At 42.8% G+C, this 22,453-nt stretch overlaps 1 protein-coding gene across 2 annotated transcripts; it reads right to left on the bottom strand.

Annotated features, from left to right (window-relative positions):
- Positions 1-6,158: 6,158 nt before the first annotated feature.
- On the bottom strand, positions 6,159-13,272 carry LOC123045114 (MADS-box transcription factor 15). 2 transcript variants are annotated; one of them, XM_044468059.1, is made up of 8 exons: positions 12,813-13,272; positions 10,254-10,332; positions 7,535-7,599; positions 7,316-7,415; positions 7,076-7,117; positions 6,951-6,992; positions 6,681-6,871; positions 6,159-6,593 (listed from the first exon to the last, which is right to left on the bottom strand). In XM_044468059.1, exons 1-8 carry the CDS (start codon positions 12,995-12,997, stop codon positions 6,476-6,478), a joined length of 822 nt encoding a protein of 273 aa, XP_044323994.1. In that variant the 5' UTR covers positions 12,998-13,272; the 3' UTR covers positions 6,159-6,475. The 2 variants fall into 2 exon arrangements, with proteins under 2 accessions (XP_044323994.1, XP_044323993.1); XM_044468058.1 differs by having other exon boundaries at positions 6,159-6,596; positions 12,813-13,267.
- Positions 13,273-22,453: the final 9,181 nt, after the last annotated feature.

The following is a 22,453-nucleotide window of genomic DNA, read 5'->3' as shown; positions in this document are numbered from 1 at the left end:
TATCAACCTTGGAATCACTTCCAACACACATTGTCACCTCGCCCTTAACTAGTCTCTGTTTATTTGGCAACTCTTGTTTCGAGTTACTAATCCTAGCAACAGAACCGGTATCAAAATACCCAGGGGCTACTATGAACACTAGTAAGGTACACATCAATAACATGTATATCAAATATACCTTTGTTCACTTTGCCATCCTTCTTATCCGCCAAGTATTTTGGGTAGTTTCGCTTCTAGTGACAATTTTCTTTGCAGTTTGGAGCACTCGGTTTTAGGCTTGGGTCCAGCTCTGGGCTTCTTCACGAGAGTGGCAACTTGCTTGCCATTCTTCTTGAAGTTCCCTTTCTTTCCCTTGTCCTTTTTCTTGAAACTAGTGGTCTTGTTAACCATCAACACTTGATGCTCTTTGTTGATTTCTACCTCTGCTGACTTTAGTATCGTGAAGAGCTCGGGAATCGTTTTCGTCATCCCTTGAATATTATAGTTCATCATGAAGCTCTAGTAGCTTGGTGATAATGACTAGAGAACTCTGTCAATCACTATCTTATCTAGAAGATTAACTCCCACTTGATTCAAGCGATTGTAGTGCCCAAACACTCTGAGCACAAGCTCACTGGTTGATCTATTCTCCTCCATCTTGTAGGCAAAGTACTTGTCAGAGGTCTCATACCTCTCGACATGAGCATAAGTCTAAAATACCAATTTTGGCTCTTGGAACATCTCATATGCTCTGTGGCGTTCAAAAGGTTTTTGAAGTCCCGGTTCTAAGCCATAAAGAATGGCGCACTAAACTATTAAGTAGTCATGATATCGAGCTCGCCAAATGTTCATAACATCTGCATCTGCTCCTGCAATAGGTCTATTACCTAGCGGTGCATCAAGGACATAATTCTTCCATGCAGTAATGAGGATAATGCTCAGATAATGGACCCAGTCTGCTTTATTGCTACCATCATCTTTGAACTTAGTTTTCTCTAGGAACATATCAGGAAAAAGGGAGCTACTACGCGAGCTATTGATCTATAACATAATTTGCAAACACTATCAGGACTAAGTTCATGATAAATTAAGTTCGATTAATCAAATTACTAATGAACTCCCACTTAAATAAACATCCCTCAAGTTATCTAAGTGATGCATGATCCAAATCAACTAACCCATGTCCGATCATCACGTGAGATGGGGTAGTCATCAATGGTGGACATCTCTATGTTGATCATATCTACTATATGACTCACGTTCGACCTTTCGGTCTCCAGTGTCCCCAGACTATGTATGTACATGCTAGGCTCGTCAAGTTTAACCCAAGTATTCTGCATGTGCAAAATTGGCTTACACCCGTTGTATATGAACGTAGAGTCTATCACACCCGATCATCACGTGGTGCTTCGAAATGACGAACTTTGGCAACGGTGCATACTCGGGGAGAACACTTTTATCTTGAAATTTAGTGAAGGGATTATCTTATAATGCTACCGCCGTACTAAGCAAAACAAGATGCATAAAGGATAAACATCACATGCAATCAAAATATGTGACATGATATGGCCATCATCATCTTGTGCTTTTGATCTTCCTCTCCAAAGCATCATCATGATCTCCATCATCACCGGCTCAACACCTTGATCTCTATCGCTGCGCCGGGGTCGTTTCACCAACCATTACTTCTACAACTATCGCTAACGCATAGTGATAAAGTAAAGCAATTACATGGCGCTTGCACTTCATACAATAAAGAGACAACCCTAAGGCTCCTGTCGGTTGTCGATATTACAAAACATGATTATCTCATACATCAACATATATCACATCATATCTTGACCATATCACATCACAACATGCCCTGCAAAAACAAGTTACACGTCCTCTACTTTGTTGTTACAAGTTTTACGTGGCTGCTACGGGCTTCTATCAAGAACCGTTCTTAGTATGCAAAAACCACAATAGTGTTTCATCAAGTTCGGTGTTTTAACCTTCTTCAAGGACCGGTTGTAGTCAAATTCGATGCAACTAAAGTAGGAGAAACATATACCCGCCAGCCACCTTTATGCAAAACTAGGTGCATGTCTGTTGGGGGAACCGGTCTCATGTGCGTGGATATGTAAGGTTGGTCTGGGCTGCTTCATTCTACAATACCGCCGAATCAAAATAAGACGTTGGTGATAAGCAGTATGACTATCACCACCCATAACTTTTTGTGTTCTACTCGTGCATATCATCTACGCATAGACCTGGCTCAGATGCCACTGTTGGGAAAGTACTACGCACATGCAAGATCTATCCATGGAGATGCATAGCAACAAGAGGGGAGAGTGTGTATACATACCCTCGTAGACCGTAAGCAGAAGCGTTTAACAATGTGGTTGATGTAGTCAAACTTCTTCGCGCTCCAACCGATCAAGTACCGAACGTACGGCACCTCCATGTTCAGCACACGTTCAGCTCGGTGACATCCTTCGCCTTCTTGATCCAGCAAGACGGTGAGGTAATAGATGAGTTCTGGCAGCACGACGGCATGGTGATGGTGATGGTGAAGCTATCTCCGCAGGGCTTCGCCTAAGCACTACGAAAATATGACCGGGGGTGTAAAGGGTGGAGGGGGGCGCCGCACACGGCTAAGATAATGTTCATGTGTGCTAGGCGCCCCCCTTCCCACATATATATAGGTGGGGTAGGAGGGAGCAGCCAGGAGGGCGCCCCAAGTAGGCTGAATCCTACTTGGGTCTCCTCCCAAGTGCCCCCGTGCCATGTATAGGTGCGGGAGAAAGGCAGGGGAGGGAGTCCTCCCCCCCTTTTCCTTTCTCCCATGAGAAGGGGAAGGCAGGAGGGGCGCCCTCCCTCCTTTCCTTTCCTAGGGCCGGCCGGCCAGGGAGAGGGGCGCACCAGCCCCCTGCGGGCCGGTCTGTCCCCCCTGGCCAATTAGGCCCATAACACCTACCGGGGGTGCCCGGAACACATTCCGATGATCCGATGAGTACCCGGTGCACTCCGAAACTATTTCGGTGTCTGAATACCATCGTCCTATATATCAGTCTTTACCTCTCGACCATTTTAAGACTCCTCGTCATGTCCGTGATCTTATCCGGGACTCCGAACAACATTCGGTCACCAAAACATACAACTCATATAATACTATATCGTCAATGAAAGTTAAGCATGCGGGCCCTACGGGTTCGAGAACTATGTAGAAACGACCGAGACACCTCTCTGTTCAAAATCCAATAGCGGAATCTGGATGCCCATATTGGTTGCTGCATATTCTACGAAGATCTTTATTGGTCGAACCGTTATGTCAACATACGTAATTCCTTTTGTCCATCGGTATGTTACTTGCCCGAGATTCGATCGTCGGTATCTTCATACCTAGTTCAATCTCGTTACCGGCAAGTCTCTTTACCCGTTCCGTAATACATCATCTTGTAACTAACTCATTATTCACTTTGCTTGCAATGCTTCTTATGATGTGTATTACCGAGAGGGCCCAGAGATACCTCTCCGATAATCATAGTGGCAAATCCTAATCTCGATCTATGCCAACTCAACAAACACCTTCAGACATACCTGTAGAGCATCTTTATGATCACCCAGTTACTTGTGATGTTTGATAGCACACAAGGTATTCCTCCGGTATCCGGGAGTTGCATAATCTCATAGTCGAAGGAATACGTATTTGGCAGGAAGAAAGCAATAGCAATAAACTAAACGATCATTATGCTCAGCTAACGGATGAGTCTTGCCCATCACATCATTCTCCTAATGATGTGATCTCGTTTATCAAATGATAACACATGTCTATGGTTAGAAAACCTTAATCATCTTTGATCAACGAACTAGTCTAGTAGAGGCTTACTAGGGACACAATATTTGTTTATGTATTCACACATGTATTTAAGTTTCCGATTAATATAATTCTAGCATGAATAATAAACCTTTATCATGAATAAATAAATATAAAATAACAACTTTATTATTGCCTCTAGGGCATATTTCCTTCACAGGGGCCCTAGTGGCAGGCCTCAGACCTAACTTACTGAATGTGCATGCTCACCATACTGGTAGGACGAGGCATCTCTTCTGATAGGTGTTCAGGGCGATGTCTTGGACCTTGTGGACGACGCGTAATAAGATTGTTAACGAGGTCTTCCTGCGTCGTGATGCTGACTCTATGTGTTAAATTGTTAGATTTTATCCGATGATTGCACGGACTCTATAGGCAGCGGGCCAGCGTTGTTCCGCTTTTGGTCATATATGTGATGTTGCCCCAACTGATTTATTATTTAGTTTCATTGTATTTGAATAACTTATTGTATGGACTTGGTTGGTGCTTTATCTATAAAGTGGTGGCGAAGAACAATTTAGAGAATCTTATAAGTACGATATATATATGTATATATATGTGTGTGTGTGTGTGTGTGTGTGTGTGTGTGTGTGTGTGTGTGTGAAGAAATACAACCTATTCGTTGAAAGGATTAAAACACAAGAAATGCAGGGAATGCATGTTATCGTTTGTACATTCTGGTATCACTCTTATAGGGACAAAACAAAGCATAGCTATACACAATGGTAGAGATAGTGTTGACGTCTCTGCAGTATTATTGCCTATTTTACCTCTAGACGTGACATTCCTTTCTATCTACGTTTTAGAACCATATTTTTTTTAGAAAAGGAGGATGACCCCTGGCCTCTATATCTGGGCGATGCATACGGTCATTTTATTAATTATTCTTACAAAACCTTACAAAGTCATACAACAATAAGACTAAAGCCGCCGTCTAAGCAACAAACTGTCGATACACCTATCCAGTTGATGAAGGGGCGCAGTTAGCCTGGGCCTAATTAATACCAAACAGACATCGCAGCCAAGCCTAACATCTAAGACCTGAGACCCCAACCTAGCCACTTGCCGGGTCTGGGGCACACACTGGTCCGGCGTGCTCTCAGAGGCCGTCGCCGCCAACTGCCACCGCTCCATCTTCAGAACTGTACTGATGCATCAACCTTGGTCGGTCCAGCTATCATCGACGCCACCACGGCGCCCAACGGCACCTCCTCCCTGCGCGCAAACAGCTGAACACGTCGCGGTCGCCACTGATACACCTCAGCGCCATGCTGCCAAGTACCACCAGCCGACACAGCTTGAAGTCCTTGGAGAATCTGTCGCGCGTAGCACCTGCCGACCAGGCATGACCAAGCATAGCACCTGTCGGTCAGGCATGAGTTGACATCTCCACCGAAGCTCTGTGCAAGACGAAGCTGCTCCACCTCCTGCCTCTGACTTCCAGCGCTGCTCCACAAACGATGCTCCGAAGAGAGAAACGACACCGCAGTGCCGCCATTGTTCGGTCTGGAACACCAGATCCTAGGGTTTCCCCCGGAGCAGTACGAGTGGGTCGACGGGGGTCACATGACGATGCCTTCATCAAGGTAACGACGTGGAACGCCACCATCGCCCGCCGTCGGCTCGGTTTTCACCGGCAACTACGTCTCCCCGACTCGTAGCTGGTGCCAGACGACGGATCCCGAGATCTGAACACCCAGCCTCAGGCCGATCACCTCTGACGGAAGAGATGACCACCACCGCCGGCTGCATCAGTCAGAATAGATTTGATCGGAGGTGCCACCGACGAGGCCACCAGGCCCTCCACGCCGTCGTCGCCGATCTGAAGGCGGCATGCACGCCACCACAGCCAAGCCGGCCGCCGCCGCCGCCCGAAGGGCCATCCGCAGCGCCCGCAGCCTTGGCAGCCACCCATGACTGGGCCGCCCGTCGCGCCAAGCCGTCGTCGTCCGAGGACGGGCCGGCCTCCCGCCGCCTGCTGCAGCCATCCGCCACGCCGCAGATCCCAGATCGGTCGCGCCACCACACGCCTTGGGGTCCGCCACACCCCGGAGACGCGCGCGAGAGGAGATCCCCGCCACCGTCGTCTGCCCCCGGGCTTAGCCCGGCGGCGTCCTCCGGCGGCGGCGGGGGGAGAGGAGGAGGGAGTTTGCGGCGGCGGCAGCCAATTCTAGAACCATATGTATATGCATCTTCACGAAGAGATGGCTTTGTCTCTAGGGCCTCCATGTTGGCAGAAATTACATGCAGCGGGGCCAAGGGATGGCTGATCTCACAGCCTTGAACCTGGCCTTATTCATTCACCCATTTAGATTTCAGATAAAATATAAAAATATATCATATATATACACACGTCATCACACAACCTAGCTTTCCATAATTAAGCCAAGCAAGTCATCCATGCTAAGGTAATTGGTTGGTCGCTAAGCATGCATGTTTGCATCAATTGGTACGTGTTGCTGAACATGCAACAAAATTATACAGTGAACCAGCATTCCTGATATCTCTGCTCTTTTTTTTCCCTTGCAAATCATATATATAAGGGTAGGGGCAAGCAAACATAACCATAGCAGCTTAATTGCTAGTGTGCCGATTAATGCTGTTTCAGCTGCTTTGGAAATTAAACCTCTTCCTTCCTCAAGCGTTGAGGTGGCTCAGCATCCATGGAGGCAGGCCTCCAATGCGAAGCTGAGCCTGCTGTCCCGGCGCTGCTGCCGCCGCTGCCGCCTCCCCACCCATCGTCACTGGCGGGTAGCTACTGCATACACAAGAAAATGAACTGTACATGTTATTACATGTACGCATAGTATCTTAAGTGACTTCGATGTATGCATGTACATACCAAACGTTCTGTTGAGGGGCATGGGCCTGCTGATCCCTCATCATGAAACTGGAAGATGATGAGCTGGTCTGGGCTTGGGGTTGGTTTTGGGTATGGGTATGGGTGGTCTGGGCTTGGTGCTCCCACTGCATTTGTTGTTGTTGCTGCTGCTGCTGCTGCCTGCTGGCCGCCGCCTTCTGCCTCTCCACCAGCTAGAGAAAATTGAAGGATCAGATCAGCAACGAGCAGTGGTTAAGTAATTATAGGTGCTTTGTTTGGCATCTTAATTACTTCCTTCTGTAGGGCCTTGTTCTCCTCCTGCAGTGACCTCTCCTGCAGCATGCAACAACAGTATGAGATGAAACTAGCTATATCATAATGAAAGGTGGATCGATGATAATATGTTTGGTTGTTACCTTCTTCTGTAGCTCAGAAATGGACTCCATCATAAGATGGCTCTGCAAATAGAGGCAAGGTTGCAGTTACAAATGATCGGAAACTATACGCCAGATAATAACATTCTCAAAAGGCCAAAAGGAAAGGGTTTGCAACAGAATGCAAGGACCACATTCACATATGTAATGCTGGCATCTGACGTCCACCTCAGTCCAGTTAAGACAATTCAGGTGGGCTACTGAATCTTAGAAAATAACAACCTTTCTCGATCTGATGTGCTTCAATGAACTCTCCAGCTGCTGCTCCAGTTGTTGGAGTTCTTTGAGATTCAGAGAATCCAGATCCTCTCCCATGAGGTGCCTGCAAGATAATAATCCAGTTGCTTTAAATCATCTTAATTCAGTAGCTCATGCTGCAAAATTATATGCTCGTTCCACAATTATTCAGAATTCAAATCTCAATTCAATACTCCTTATTACTTGTGACATTTTTGTATGGTCTCAATCTTCGCCTTAAGTTTCCTGTATTCGTGGCACCAATTTCCCTGTACAGGAAAATTATTTTCTGTCAGAGATAGGCAAGTACAAGAATGAACGTTCATTTGTATAAACTAAGAACATCTTTTACCGGTATAGGGAACTACCACTATCAATATGCTTATACAATGTGAGTATATGGTAAGGTAATGTGGAAAAGAACAGGAAACTGTTGACAAAGTACTCCCTCCTTTGTTTATAAGGTGTGAATGCATTTTGAGTCTAATTTTACAGTGGTCTAATTTCTAGGCCGCATAACTCATATGATTGATCTAGTTGATGGTCAATGGAAATCTCAGAATCCATGCGCTCCTTATAGACCTGGAAGGAGGAGCTACGTAAATTAGGCTTCCATTTTAGGAGAAGTTCACATTTACCTTCGGGCACTCACACTTGCATTTTTGTCAGGTCACTTCTTGCATTTTGTCATAAACAATGATACTAGAACAGCAGACATGTAGGAGTAGCAGAAATTTACCATAAGATGCTCTTAACTATTATAACAGGTTTCAGCCATTGAAGTGCAGGAACACCTTAATAATGTTTCTGATATTCAGTATTATGAAGCAGCAGCATCTACCAAACTAGTCCTAGGCTTTTTGTGTAAAATAATCATTAAATCATTGCCTAAAACTATGTTTAGGTTCAATGTGCAGGAAAAAATTCAGTAAAGAAAAGAAAATCAGTATTCGCATGTGGATCTGAGGTACTAACAGCAAATACTTGACGGATTTGATTTATTTGGATGGAGCGAAGAGATGGACGTTGCAAGTGAGGAAATTAATAAAAAAAATAGAAAATGTGGAAAAATAAATATATTACGACATTGACTTTGAACTTTTTATATCATGGCCATAACAAAGTTTATCTGAGAATTTTAGGCTCAGCCAAATTCATAACCATCAAACCATGTCTACTTGTTTACCATAAAATACATTGGGTGTAGACCGGATTTAATAATCCCCCCCCCCCCCATCCCAATCAGAAAATAACAAAAAAAATAAGAATGGACCCTTCGGAACATATAGCGACAAAAGTTCACACACCATACAAAATTAAAATGAAAACCTATAACCAAATGTAGTTGTTTTATTTTAGGTATTTATAAGCAAAATAATCCTGCCCTTCCTTAATCATATAGTTGATAGCAGACAAAAATATGGTAAGAACGATGGTCGATATTTTCATTTTACAAATTACTTACTTTTTGTGAAGATAAAAAAGCTTAATGAAATAATAATACACGGAGGGGTATCTTGCTGCTTAAAAGCATAAATTAGCTTGCGTCCGTAGCTTTCTCAGCCATCTGCTACTTCAATAACCTACTCTTACAAGCCAAGTTCATGTAAATTCATATGACTAAAAAAACATATGCAACTGTGTCACCCATGGTTGGTTTACAATGGTTATGAAAGGGCCAAATACAAGCAATGCGAATACAAAGGCTATTTTGTGAAGCTTAGGTAGGTTACGTTTGTGGCAAAACATATAATTTTAATTGATTTGTTAGTATCCTATAATGTATACATACAATATTTATTTTACAGAATTTATAGTTAAAAATATTGTCTGTGATGTATTTATGATTGATCTAGAGGAGATGCTAATTTCATATAATTTCATGCATCCCATATATTGTGTACTCCCTCCGTTCCTAAATATTTATCTTTCTAGACATTCATATGGACTACAACATACGGATGTATCCAGACATATTTTAGAATGTAGATTCACTCATTTTACTCACTGTTTTAAATAGCCCGCTATAGCTCCGCTATAGCACGCTATAGCGTTTACAAAAGGTCTTGCGCTAAGAGACTTTGGTCCAAACAAATGAACAAACATTTTAAATAGCGCGCTATAGCATTTGGAAGAGGTCCGCCGCTAAGATGCTTAGCGCGCTATTTAAAACTTACTTCGTATGTAATCACTTGTTGAAATCTCTAGAAAGACAAATATTTAGGAACGAGGGAGTACTATATACTGCATGCTATGATTATTTCTATGTATAGTGGACATCATTCAAGGATGATGAATATACATGCCCATCGATGATCTCTTCGTTCATCTACCTAGGTGGCCAAATAATTTACTAAAAATGTGAAGGAGGATGATATCCAATACCAGTTTAGCAAACTCTTCTAGTGTTTACTAGGTTCTTTTCACCCTTACTAAACGATCTTATCTGCCTGTAAGTTTGCAACTAGAAATTCATTCCCACTTGTATTTAACATAGGTTGCCGAACTAGAGCATCCACACATTACAAGTTGTCCTGGTGAGACAAAATCCGAGATAAAGGGGATTAATCAGTTTAAGGACATATGAATGCTACACATTTCGAAAGCTCATCTGTGGGTCGACAAAACCCCTTTTCACATGAGGAATGTTAAGCTATATAGTAGAGTATCCTAAAGAAATGTAATTTAAAGCCATTAACATAAAATGTAAGGTGATTCTGAATTTCTCAAAAGGTATAATTATTCATAACTAATTTTCTCTGTTTGGAAAATCCAACAACAAGAAGGTTAATTCAGACATGACGTTTATGTGAAGGAGATGGAAATGCTTGTGCAATGTAACATGGGCAACCTCCCCGATTCAAAATATATGAAAGCAGCAAAAGTAATCATCATAATAGCGAAAGCAGCAAATTGCTTATACCTCACTTTCAGATTCAGCTGAAATAAGAGCCTTTTCAGCATAAGAGTAGCGTTCATAACGTTCAAGAATTTTGTCCATGCTGCAAGGAAAACTCACAACATGTCAGTCCATGCCTTTTGGGGACAATCAAATCCCGGTCCTTTGCAATGCATAATTAGTAGTACTAATTAGTAGAATGCTTAAGAACAATTCTTTGAGTACTAATTATGCCTTGGAAAATCAGTACAAGGGTTGGCATTGTATTGGAGTACAATGCTTCGCATCCTTCTAATTCGGAAACCAGCACTAAGAAGCATACGCAAGTTATTTTGCAAGAAAATATAATAAATGCAATAGCTTATCACAAACCGAAAAAAAGAGCCACTATGCCATGGTCGGAGCAATCAAAAATAAGAAATTCCCAACAAACTCCAGATCTGAAGTTACTGTTTGGACTGACAGTGCTCCTTTACTGTTCAAAGTGTTTTAATATCAGTCTTGATTGCCTTGGAAGCAGGATGCCAGCTTCAAAGAGCACGCATAAAACATATATCTCACCCATCTTCAAGAAAGCAGTGACGCTGTATAGAACCATGAGTCCTTGATAAAAGGAATACACATAGCACACATGTGATATCAAGGTTTGTGGATAATGATTGAAGCATTACAATTTACAGGACATGCATGCATGATGCTGTAGCAAGAAAAAATTATTAACGAGTTGAATGGATGGCTGTAGCAGCAGTACCGCGGGAACTGGATTGCGATCCTAAACTGAACAATTGTAGAGGAACCTTATAGAGCTGGCTACTTCTGTTCTTGTAAAACAGACAAGGTGGTTGCACCAGCCCCCTTCGTAGTTTCATACATAGAGAATATTACATACTGTACTATGCGCAACAAAAGAAGAAGTTCTTAACCTGTATGTTTGTACGTACGGTCAACACAATATCCCACCATCTTGAACCTCACTGGTTCTCGCACACGAAAATACAGACTATAGAGATGTGCAGCCTATTTATCTAAATTATATATAGAGAGAGAATTAGTGAAAGGGGTTCCAGAAGCCTGAAGCATTAATTCCTTTAACTTTTCCCAGAGAGAGGCCAGGTCATCTTGTATATATGTGGCACATAGGTCCCCATGCCTTATATAGACCATATATCTCAAAGAGGGAAGAAAGAGATGAGACGCAACGAATATATATGTATATTGGAAATAAAGCACTTGAAAACAGGCATAAAAGTGCTGACATACATACATGCATACTGTTACCGTACGTACGAGTTGTTGTACAACACAAAACTGTTGTACACGGAATTGAGAGGGGCTAAAGTATATGTTGTGTTACAGCAAATGGTTTCATCATTAGCGATTTAGCTAGGTAGTACATCGTACACCTTTATTTCTCTCTTCAATAGAAGATTGCAAATTGCTCCCTATCAATGAACCAAGCAAAGATCCAGTACTACTATACTGTATCTAGCTGTGAAGCTGGTCTATGTTATTTCTACCAAATAAAACCGAGCTAGCAAAGATTGACCTAGAGGGTAGCATCAAAGAGAAATAGAGGGGGAGAAATAAATAGGAGTAAGAGGAAAGAGAAGAAGAAGAAGAAGATCAAAGAAGAGCCAGATCCATCTCACTGCTTGGCAAGAACTGAAGAAGAGTAAGAAGAGGGATTTTTTTTGGTATAGTTTAACAAAGACGTACGTAGCGATGTACCATGCACAAGTCGGGTTCACTGCATGTTTAGAGAGGCAGAAGAAGACGCGAGGCGATTAATTCACCGAGCTCCGTGCATTACATGCATGTCTGTCACTGGCTCACTGCCCAGCTCACTTCTTGGAGTATTTGATAGCTTTAAAAAAACACAAAAAAGCATGTGATTTTGGTCACAAGAAAAGCCAAATCACTGGACGGGAACTAGAAAGCGAATAAAATACTCCTTGTAGTACAATCGAGTCTAGAACGATGTGGATGAAGAAAGGGACAAAATTCATCTAATTACCCGCGGGGGCTGGGGCTGCGGGGTATAGGTGAATGTGAATTAAAGAAAGAAAGGCGGCCGTGGATCCCAAAAAAGGAAAGGATCAGTCGGAGGCAAGAAGAAAAGGCAAAAGTGGGGAGCACGAGAAAGGAAATCGGAGAAGACGAGCCAGCTAGTGAATGAGGACTGAGGAGAAAATCAAATCGTTACCCAAAATAAGCAAGCAGCTGCAGCAGCAGCATAAAATCATCACCTGTAGCACACAAACTCAGAATAGGCAGGGCTGGGGCTAGCAGTAGAAAGAAGTGAGGAAGCACATGCGGTACGGACACCAAACCGATGAGCACATGGAGATGGATCGATGCCAGAAATGGCAAAACCGACAGGGAGCTTTTCCGGCGCCATGGCATCAAAGGCCAGAAACGGCAAGAGCTACGATGCAGCTGGCGGAGGAAGAGCAGAGCGTACGGCGGTACGGTATTACCTCCCTCCCTATATGTATGTGTGATGCAGCGGCATGGGCATATAGCAGAGGCAGAAATGGAAATGGATCGAGATGGAAGCTGATATAGGCGTGGGTGGGGAGCTACCTGGAGTCGGTGGCGTACTCATAGAGCTTGCCTTTGGGGGAGAAGACGATGACGGCGACCTCCGCGTCACAGAGGACGGAGATCTCGTGCGCCTTCTTCAGGAGCCCGTTGCGGCGCTTGGAGAAGGTCACCTGCCGATTTATCTTGTTCTCTATCCGCTTCAGCTGCACCTTGCCGCGACCCATCCTGATTTCGCGATCTAGCTGTCGGCTCTTGTGTCTATGGCGCGCACGGCGGCCGGGGTGGGAGGAGGCGAGACGTCGCTGGCTCGCCGCGGCGGTGAGGGGAGATGGGATGCAGCTTTAAAGATGGGAGAGGAAGAGGGTGGATGGATTTGTGGTGTAATTGGGGGAGGGTGCGATCGAGTGTGGTTCCGGCCGCAGTATGCTGTCGAGCGTCTATTGGCTGAGACGCCAAAAATGGCCCCACACGCTCAGTCTCAGTCTCCCTCTCTCCCTCTCTCCCTATTGTGTTTAGTAGTAGCAGCAGCGGCGGCAAGCACATAAAAAAATGGCAGCGCAGGTTTAACTCCTCCATCCATCGTCCCCATGTGTGATGGGTCTGCACCTCGTACGGTCGAACCCAAACGCAGGCCAGCCCCTCTTCACTTCTTTTCCTTAATAAATCTGCCTTTGGGTATCTCCGCTTTCTTGTCTCTTAAGTTGGTCCCTCTTTCTCTCTCTTGACTGGAACCTCTTTGACTGGCGGGGAAATTACATAAAGTTTTTTTCTTCTCATTATTACTTTGTTCTATTCAAAATATGACCCTTTTAAGTTTGACATCACTAAATAGAGGTAAATGACAACATTTAAGTTCAGCAACGTACTAATTAACGTAGTAGTATGAATAGTAGCAAGTACATACATGTAACACGTGTTCAACAAAAATTCAACGAAATACTAGCATAGCATATTATAAGTAGATACCATGCCTGCTAACTAAATAATTTGACAGTTGGAATTAGGGTCGTAGTCTGGAGAATCAGAACCAGGAGTGCCAGCAGGCCTGTAGTACATCATGATCTTCTCACGATCATAATCGAGGTAGAACGTAGGCCTCTCTTCAGTGCAAGGTATCTCCAACCAGGGAAACCGAAATAGGTTCGGTGTGCCTTGTTGGTGACAAGACAAGTGAAGTTCTGGGTCGTTTGCATCTTCATGAGGGTGCATTGGAATTTGATAGTTGCATCAAGCTCAACGCCGAACCTCTCTAGGAAGTCACTCCTTGCCCGCAAGGGATGAAATGAGAAAAAATAAAAAGAAATCTCCAATCAAAAAAATTTGGTCGCAACTATGAAACTGAGTCACAACATGTTGAACAAAAATATACCGTCGTAATTAGGAAGGCATCTAGAAGATCTACGAAGAATTTCTTATCCTTCTCGCATCTGATGGCCCCACAGGTGGCACACGAGGGATCCATTTCCTACATTCATGTTGAAAAAATAAACAAACATCATGTTAAGAAATGACAAACAAAATACACATATATATAGCTAGGTAATTCTTTGGATATTCAAAAATTATAGTAATTAAATAGCACTACAACCATGCATATAGTTCAAATATAAAACACATATAGCTAGGGCATTGGATAATTTAAATAATCTAGTAAACATACGGTGAAACAACCATGCATATATTTCAAACATAAAACACATACGGCTAGGTTTAATGGATAGTTTAAACACTAGTAATTAAACAATGCTACACATATATTTCAAATACAAAACATGCATAAAGTTAAACAGTATGTACGATCAACTATAGCAGCTGATAGTTAAACTAGCTACAGCAACTAACCCTCCCCATCTAGCTAGTGGGAGTCACACTCTCATGTCCTAGTCAGAGTTATCACCCCCTCCGCCTCACGTCGGAGGGGCCAGCCCCGTGGTCGTCCCTTATAGACCTATCACCGGCGCGTGACAAGGGGCCGGCTCATCCTCCTCAGACTCCCTCGCAAGCGCATTGCAGTGTATGTGATCATCCTTCACCTTCTTCCTAGCTTTGTAGGCCATGAGCAACATCTTATTGTGCCCCATGACACCAGGATCCATGGAGAGACGCCTCACTTCAGGGTCAAAGTACTGCATCTCGACCTCGAGGTCCTCCTTCTCCTCAGCCTTGGAGCATATCCTCATGTTCTTCGGCGCGAGGAAGTGTGAGGCATCGACGTCCTCAGGGAAGTTAAGATGCACCTTATCCTCAAAGAGCTTGACCGCTTTCACATCGTAGGCACGCAGGGAGCTCCGGGGTGTTCTACTCCCGCAGGAGTTGTTGGGTTTCCCCGAAGAGGAAGGGTGATGTAGCACAATAGTAGAAGGTATTTTCTTTAGTTAAGAACCAAGGTTTATCGAACCAGTAGGAGACAACACATGTACAATGTTAGCAGCACCTACACACAAACAAAATAATTGCTTGCACCAAACAAAGGCAAGGGGGTCGGCATCCCCTTGTTCTTGCTAGCCACAAGGTTAAAAGTAAATAATAGTAAAGATAGCAAAGGATAATAGTAACTAGGATAGTGATAGTAAATTGATAGCAATTGTAAGAACTTATAAATATATGGAGAATGGACCCTGGGGCCATAGGTTCACTACAGGCATCTCTCTCAAAAGTAAAATAGCGAAGGGTAAACAAATTATTGTTGGGCAGTTGACAGAATTGTGCATAGTTATGAAGATCATCCAAGGCATAATCATTATATAGATATTCGCCAGTGACAAGCAGACCGTTAATCCAACTGCATCTACTCCACCCCAAGACCACTATCTAGCATGCATCTCAAAGTATTAAGTTCATACAACAGAGTAACACATTAAGCAAGATGACATATTGTAGACAAAGTTAGACCAAACAATATGTTTGAACCCTGTCCCTATTGTTTTACCCTTAGTAGCAACAGTACAAATACATGCCCTTGTCCTTTCTGTCACTCGACGGGATCACCACAAGATTGAACCTACTACAGAGCACCTCTCTGCTGAAGATAAATCAACCAAACTTGGCCAAAGTAGACTGCTAGATCAGAGAGAAATACAAAGCTATAAGATTACACAATAATGAAGGCTCGAGAATTCAAAATAAATCAATGATTAATCTAATCATAATCCCACAATTCATCGGATCATCAAATTGATCTTAGAGGATGTAAGGGCATATTTCTCCCTATGTGGTTTTGGTGATTGATGACAATGCATTTGCGGACTAATCATGTGCATTGAGCATTTCAGTTATCCCATGTCTAGGCACAAGACGATTTGGTGCCCCTCAGAGCCTAGTGAAGACGATGTTTCTCTACGTTTCTTTTCGGTGGATTTGAGTCGTAGGAAAGCCTATTAAGAGGGGGTCTGCTTCGGAAAGGTTAGGGTGGAATCAACACGTACACGTCTGTTCCTTTGCACCACCTTTCCTTTGCTTCTTTGAAGCACCAACCATTTATCCGTGTCTTTACAAAATGAAGGACTCCAAGTGCTATTGTGCTGTGGCGTGCGGTAGTACTGCTCAACAGAGCAGTAGTACCGTAGTGTCCCACGGTAGTACCGGCTAGGGAAGCGGTAGTACCGCGCTATGCGGTAGTACCGCTCCTCAGGAGCGGTAGTACCGTGGCCTCTAGTCCAGCACACTAACATGCGCGGAAGTAGGCGCGGAAGTAATTTTTTACATCCGCGCCCTATGCGGTAGTACCGCTCCCAGCATGCGGTAGTACCGTGTCAGATTTTTGCACAGACCAAATCTCAGCAGAAGTAGCCACGGATGTAATTTTATTAGTTCGTGCCTTCCCAGCCTAGTCGAACCCTGCCTTGCGGTAGTACCGCAAGGACGCGCGGTAGTACCGCTCCGATGGTTCTACCGCTCGTTACTATCGCAACAGGGCCTCGTCTGATCTCTGCCGCAGGAGCGGTAATACCGCACCGTCGAGCGGTAGTACCGCAAGGCCTTGCGGTAGTACCGTAAGTCGCGGGCTGATTAAGTGTGTAACGGTTGGATCTTTTCCCCCACTATATAAAGGTGATCTTCTTCCCCAAGTTGACCACCTCTTCCCTCCCCAAGCTCCATTGTTGCTCAAAGCTCCATTTTCGCCCGATCTCTCTTCCTAGTCAATCAAACATGTTGATTTTCTAGGGATTGATTGAGAAGGCCCCGATCTACACTTCCACCAAGAGAAATTTGATTCCCCCCACTAATCCCTTGCGGATCTTGTTACTCTTGGGTGTTTGAGCACCCTAGACGGTTGAGGTCACCGCGGAGCCGTATTCCATTGTGGTGAAGCTTCATGGTGTCGATGAGAGCCTCCAATTAAGTTGTGAGATTGCCCCAACCTTGTTTGTAAAGGTTCGGTTGCCGCCTCCAAGGGCACCAATAGTGGAATCACGGCATCTCGCATTGTGTGAGGGCGTGAGGAGAATACGGTGGCCGTAGTGGCTTCTTGGAGAGCACTGTGCCTCCACACCCCTCCAACGGAGACGTACTTCCCCTCAAAGGAAAGGAACTTCAGTAACACATCCTCGTCTCCACCGGCTCCACTCGTGGTTATCTCTTACCTTTACTTTGTGCAAGCTATTGTTGTGTCATATCTTTGCTTGCTCTCCTTCTTGTTGTTATTAGCATCATATAGGTTGCTCACCTAGTTGCACATCTAGACAACCTTTGTGTTGCTAAACCTAATTTGTAAAGAAAAGCTAAAAATGGTAGTTGCCTATTCACCCCCCTCTAGCCAACCATATCGATCCTTTCAGCCATCTGGCTCGCAGCTCCGTTGCCGCGCGCGCACCGCAACCATTCCTAGCCTCTACGCCGGCAGCTCCGACGGAGCAGTCCTCTCTCCCGTCCTCGCCACAAGGGATGTCGTCTCTGGCCTAGAAGCCATCGCGGGATGTCTGACAACTCTTTGGTTTCACCTTATGCTTGATGCGTTTGACACATTGTCTGACTGGACCTTTTGTAATTTTGTTAGGGAAATGATGGATTCCGATGCTTTGTCGGACGAGGGTATGGACCGACAGAGCTTGACCAAATAATTCAAGATGAGTTCTTCGATTCCTGACTCGCCCGAAGAAGTGGACATGATCATCGTGTTTGGACTTTGGTAGGTATGGTTTTTCTGCGAAACAAAAAACAAGAACTGACACTGGGCACTAAGTTAATATGTTAGTCCATAAAAATAATGTAAAATGGCATATAAAGCATACAAAAGTAATAATATAATAGCATGAAACAATCAAAAATTATAGTTACACTGGATATGTATAAGCATCCCCAAGCTTAATTCATACTCGTCCTCGAGTAGGTAAATGATAACAGAAAGAATTTTTGATGTTGAATGCTACCCAACATGTTTTTGATCAAACGATGTAAGTTGGATATGAATATTGAGACACGAATGATGCGCTGCAATAATCTATCAATTCGACACTAAAATAATAATACATAAACATGCAAGTAAATAATGTATTGCCTTCCAAAATAATGATGTTAAAGAAAGTGATCCCTACACACTTAAACACAATAAGAATGGCATGCTCGGTCTTCCCTACATAGAGATATCAAATTAAGAACAAACTAAGTTGCCAAAACCAAGCAATTAAATCATACGTTTTCTCGCTTTAACTTTTTAAACAACTTTCACACAATACTTGAGCATGAGCCAAGGTCTTTAGCACTTAGGATAGCAAAGAGAATGATGATTGGGGTTTGTCAGAGAAGACAAAAAGGTATAAGAAAGTCTCACATCAACGAGGCTAGATCATTAGGCAATGGAGGGCTTACAGTCGATGTTGACGCGAGGAGTAGGGATTGCCACGCAATAGATGCACTAGAGCTATAAGTGAATGAAAGATATATATATAAATAGGACAAATTTTCCCTACTACCGGGTGTAATTACCCCCACTTTTTCGTATGTTCTAGGTAGTATCTATCATACTGGAGTGTATGTACGTGTAGTATGTAGTATATATGAATGTTTAGGCACTATATATACTATTTTTTGGTAGTATGTATCATATTTTGAGCATACTCTATTTTACGTACAAATATGTACGTATTTAACAAATACAAAAAAAATATGGGCTCACTTGCAAATTTTTCATATAACTCACTTTGGAGTATTTTAGATATATTATATGAACATATTAAAAATAATAAAGTAGCGTATATACTATCACATGGTAGTATATGAGACATGAGTGTAACTACACCCGGTAGTAGGATGCATTTTTCCTCTATGAGAAGCTTGTCAACGAAATATGCAAGTCAAGTTCTATAATGAAAAATCCCACTAGTATATGAAAGTGAAAATCATGGGAACTCTCTATATGAAATAAATGGTGCTACTTTCACTAGTGCAGAAAATCCTAACTATGGCGTGGCAAAAAGGTCCTTGCTGGTGTGGGAGACCGATGCCACCAATATGACGCTATTGTTAAAAATAGTGGTGGCGTTGGAGCCCATGCCAGTAGTATTTTAGATGTTGATGGTGTGCCATGTGGCCAACACCACCACTATAATTTCTCACCCGGCGACGTCTAATATACTACGAACTTTATCACTTAGAGAGGATATTTCCTTGATAGAATTTACCTTCTTACCAGTTGGAGCACACTCTGTGTTCCATTGATAATAGTTTGCGCCATATAATCAAGAAGTTTTGTAGCCTCTCCAAGTGTTATCTCCATGAATGTGCTACCGCAGCCGAATCTAGAAGGTCTCTTGAAACAAATTTTAGTCCAGCAGAAAAAATGTACTATCATCCAAAGACTCAGTCCATGTGTTGGACAAATTTTTTTAGCATAATTTTCATTCTCTCCCACGCTTGTGCAACATGTTCTTGATCAAGTTGCTTGAAGTTTATAATTTGGTTTCTCAAAGAAATAATTTCCGCAAGAGGATAATACTTGGCAATAAAAGGATGTTTGCATTTAGACCAAGAATCAATACTATTTTTTGGCAAAGAAGATAACCATACTTTAGTTCCATCTCTTAAATAAAAAGGAACAAGTTTTAGTTTAACAGTATCATTATCCACATCTTTTACTTTTGGCTTATCACATAACTCAACAAAGGCACTCCCTCCATCCATTTTTATAGGGCCTAACTTTTGAATCTCCCATACCAAGGCTGCTTCTTAAAAGGAGGGGGAGAATTTGGGCGTAGTGTAAATCTGGCATGCAACCTCCTTTAAATACCTAGCCCACTCACCTCCCTCACTATTTACTCTTGCATGCACCATCCTCTCATCACTTTTCTGCATGCATCCAATTTAACGTGACATCTAGCGAGATTTCACAAGGAGGGCTCACGACTTGCGAGGGAGAACTAAATTGAGACACATTGGGTATCTAATCTGGCCTTGTATAGATGATGAAAAAAAATGAAATTTGGGGTTATGCCATGTATAGATGAATGGAGGGAGTATTAAGATGGGAAGCAACATCTTCATTATAACTTCCATAAAACTGGAATAATGTGACAAGATTGAGCAAAGCAACTTTTATATCACAGGACTCCGCACTAGTGGCGGGAGGAGCAATAGGAGTACTAATGAAATCATTGTTATTAGTACTTGAGAAATTGCAAAGCTTGGTATTTTCAAGAGTAGACATGACGGAAACTCAAGCAAAGATAGCGACAAAAAGATATTTTTGATATTTTGGAAAAAGGAGAAGGCAAATAAAAAGCAGAAGGAAAAATCAAGAAAATAAAAACAAGAAAAAAGAAAGTGTTTGTGCGAAGGCACATGATTTGTAAGATGAAGCCTCCCATCACCGCCGCCAAAAATCCTTCTGCTACTCCCGTAGGAGTTGTTAGATTTTTCCAAAGGGGAAATTTTGTTTTTGCCGCTATCCAGTATGCCATTCTAGATGTACACTACTATATATTACTCCACCCCTCGACCGCTATCCAGTATGCATCTTATGGTATTGAGTTATGTGCTAATAGTAGTAGACGCAGATGCCGTTATGTGCTACTTGCGATACTCGTTGGGATATCCTCGAAGAGGAAGGGTGAAGCAGTGCCGTAGAAAAAGTATTTCCCTCAGTTAAGAACCAAGGTTTATCGAGCCAATAGAAGACTCCACACAAATGAGATAAGTGGTACCTGCGCACGCGCGCGCGCGCACACACACACACACAAACAAACAAACAAATGCTTGCACCCAACGATAGCAAGGGGCCGGGGTTGTCAATCCCCTCATTCTCGGCAATTACAAGGATTAAATCTAGTAGTGATAGATAGACAAAATAAAAAGTGAAATAAAAGTAAATAAACTGCATCAAGGTATTTTTAGGGTTTTAGTAAATATAAAGTGGATGGACCCGGGATCCATAGCTTCACTAGAGGTATCTCTCACATAAGCATAGCAATGGTGGGTAAACAAATTATTGTTGGGCAATTGATAGAATAGCGAATAGTTCCAATGATTCTTCATGGCTTGATCAATATATAAGCATTATGTCTGTAACAAGTAGACCGAAATCCATCTACGTCTACTACTATATATTACTCCACCCCTCGACTGCTATCCAGTATGCATATTATGGTATTGAGTTCATAACGAATAGAGTAATGCTTGGAGCATGATGACATAATATAGACAAAGTAAGAGTAATTAATATGTTCAAACCCCATCGTTTTACCCTTAGTAGCAACAAATACAATACATGCCTTGCGACTCCTCCTATCACAGAGTAAGGACACCACAAGATTGAACCTACTACCAAGCACCTCTCCCATTAAAGATAAATCAACTCACTTGGCAAAAGAAGGTGGATAGATCAGAGAGAATAACAAGGCCATAAAATCACACATAATAAATCTCAAAAAAGACTCAATAACTTTCAATGAATAATCTGATCATAAACCCAAAATTCATCAGATCCCAACAAACATACTGCAATAGTTTACGTCGGATTGATCTTAGACGAGATCATTGTATTGAAGATGAAAAGAGATAGAGCAAGCCATCTAGCTACTGCTATGGACCCATAGGTCCTGTAGGAACTACTCACACATCATCATGGAGGTAGCAAGGTCAATGAAGATTGCCTCCCCAATTGTTTCCCCCTCCGCCAGCATACCGAAAATGGCCTCCAAATGGGATCACAGAAGAACAAAGGCTTGTGGTGGTGGAATAATTGTTCGGGTCTCACACTGGTGGTTTCTGGATTTTAGATAATTCATAGCACCAGAATTAGGTCAAACGGAGTAATGTGGGACCCACACGCTTACTGGGTGCGCTCCCCTAGGGGCATGCCTCCTAAGACTTCTGGCCTCCTCCCGAACATTCTAGGGTCTCTTCTGGTCCAGAAAAAATCACCGTAAAAATTTCATCGTGTTTGGACTTCGTTTGGTATGGTTTTACTACGAAGCAAAGAAATGGGGAAAACAAACTGGCACTAGGCACTATATTAATAGATTAGTCCACAAAAACGATATACAATTGCATATAAAGCATACAAGATTGGTAATATAATATCATGAAACAATAAAAAATAATAGATACCTCGGAGACGTATCAGCATCCCCGAGCTTAATTGCTGCTCATTCTGAAGTAGGTAAATGATAAACGAAGATAATTTTTGATGTGCAATGCTACCTAACACAATCTTGATCATACAATATAATAATGGCATGACTATT

This window comes from Triticum aestivum, chromosome 2B (assembly GCF_018294505.1).
Source record: "Triticum aestivum cultivar Chinese Spring chromosome 2B, IWGSC CS RefSeq v2.1, whole genome shotgun sequence".
NCBI classification, from domain to species: domain Eukaryota; kingdom Viridiplantae; phylum Streptophyta; class Magnoliopsida; order Poales; family Poaceae; genus Triticum; species Triticum aestivum.
This window is presented reverse-complemented; position numbering and strand designations above follow the sequence as displayed.

Bases quoted from the DNA above. Each gene is read 5' to 3' on its own strand.
- LOC123045114 (XM_044468058.1), bottom strand. From the start codon at position 12,997: ATGGGTCGCGGCAAGGTGCAGCTGAAGCGGATAGAGAACAAGATAAAT. The intron at 10,333-12,812 runs GTAGCTCCCCAC...TTTTCCTTGCAG, and splicing joins GAGTACGCCACCGACTCCAG to CATGGACAAAATTCTTGAAC. The intron at 6,993-7,075 runs GTAACAACCAAA...TGCATGCTGCAG, and splicing joins TTTCTGAGCTACAGAAGAAG to GAGAGGTCACTGCAGGAGGA.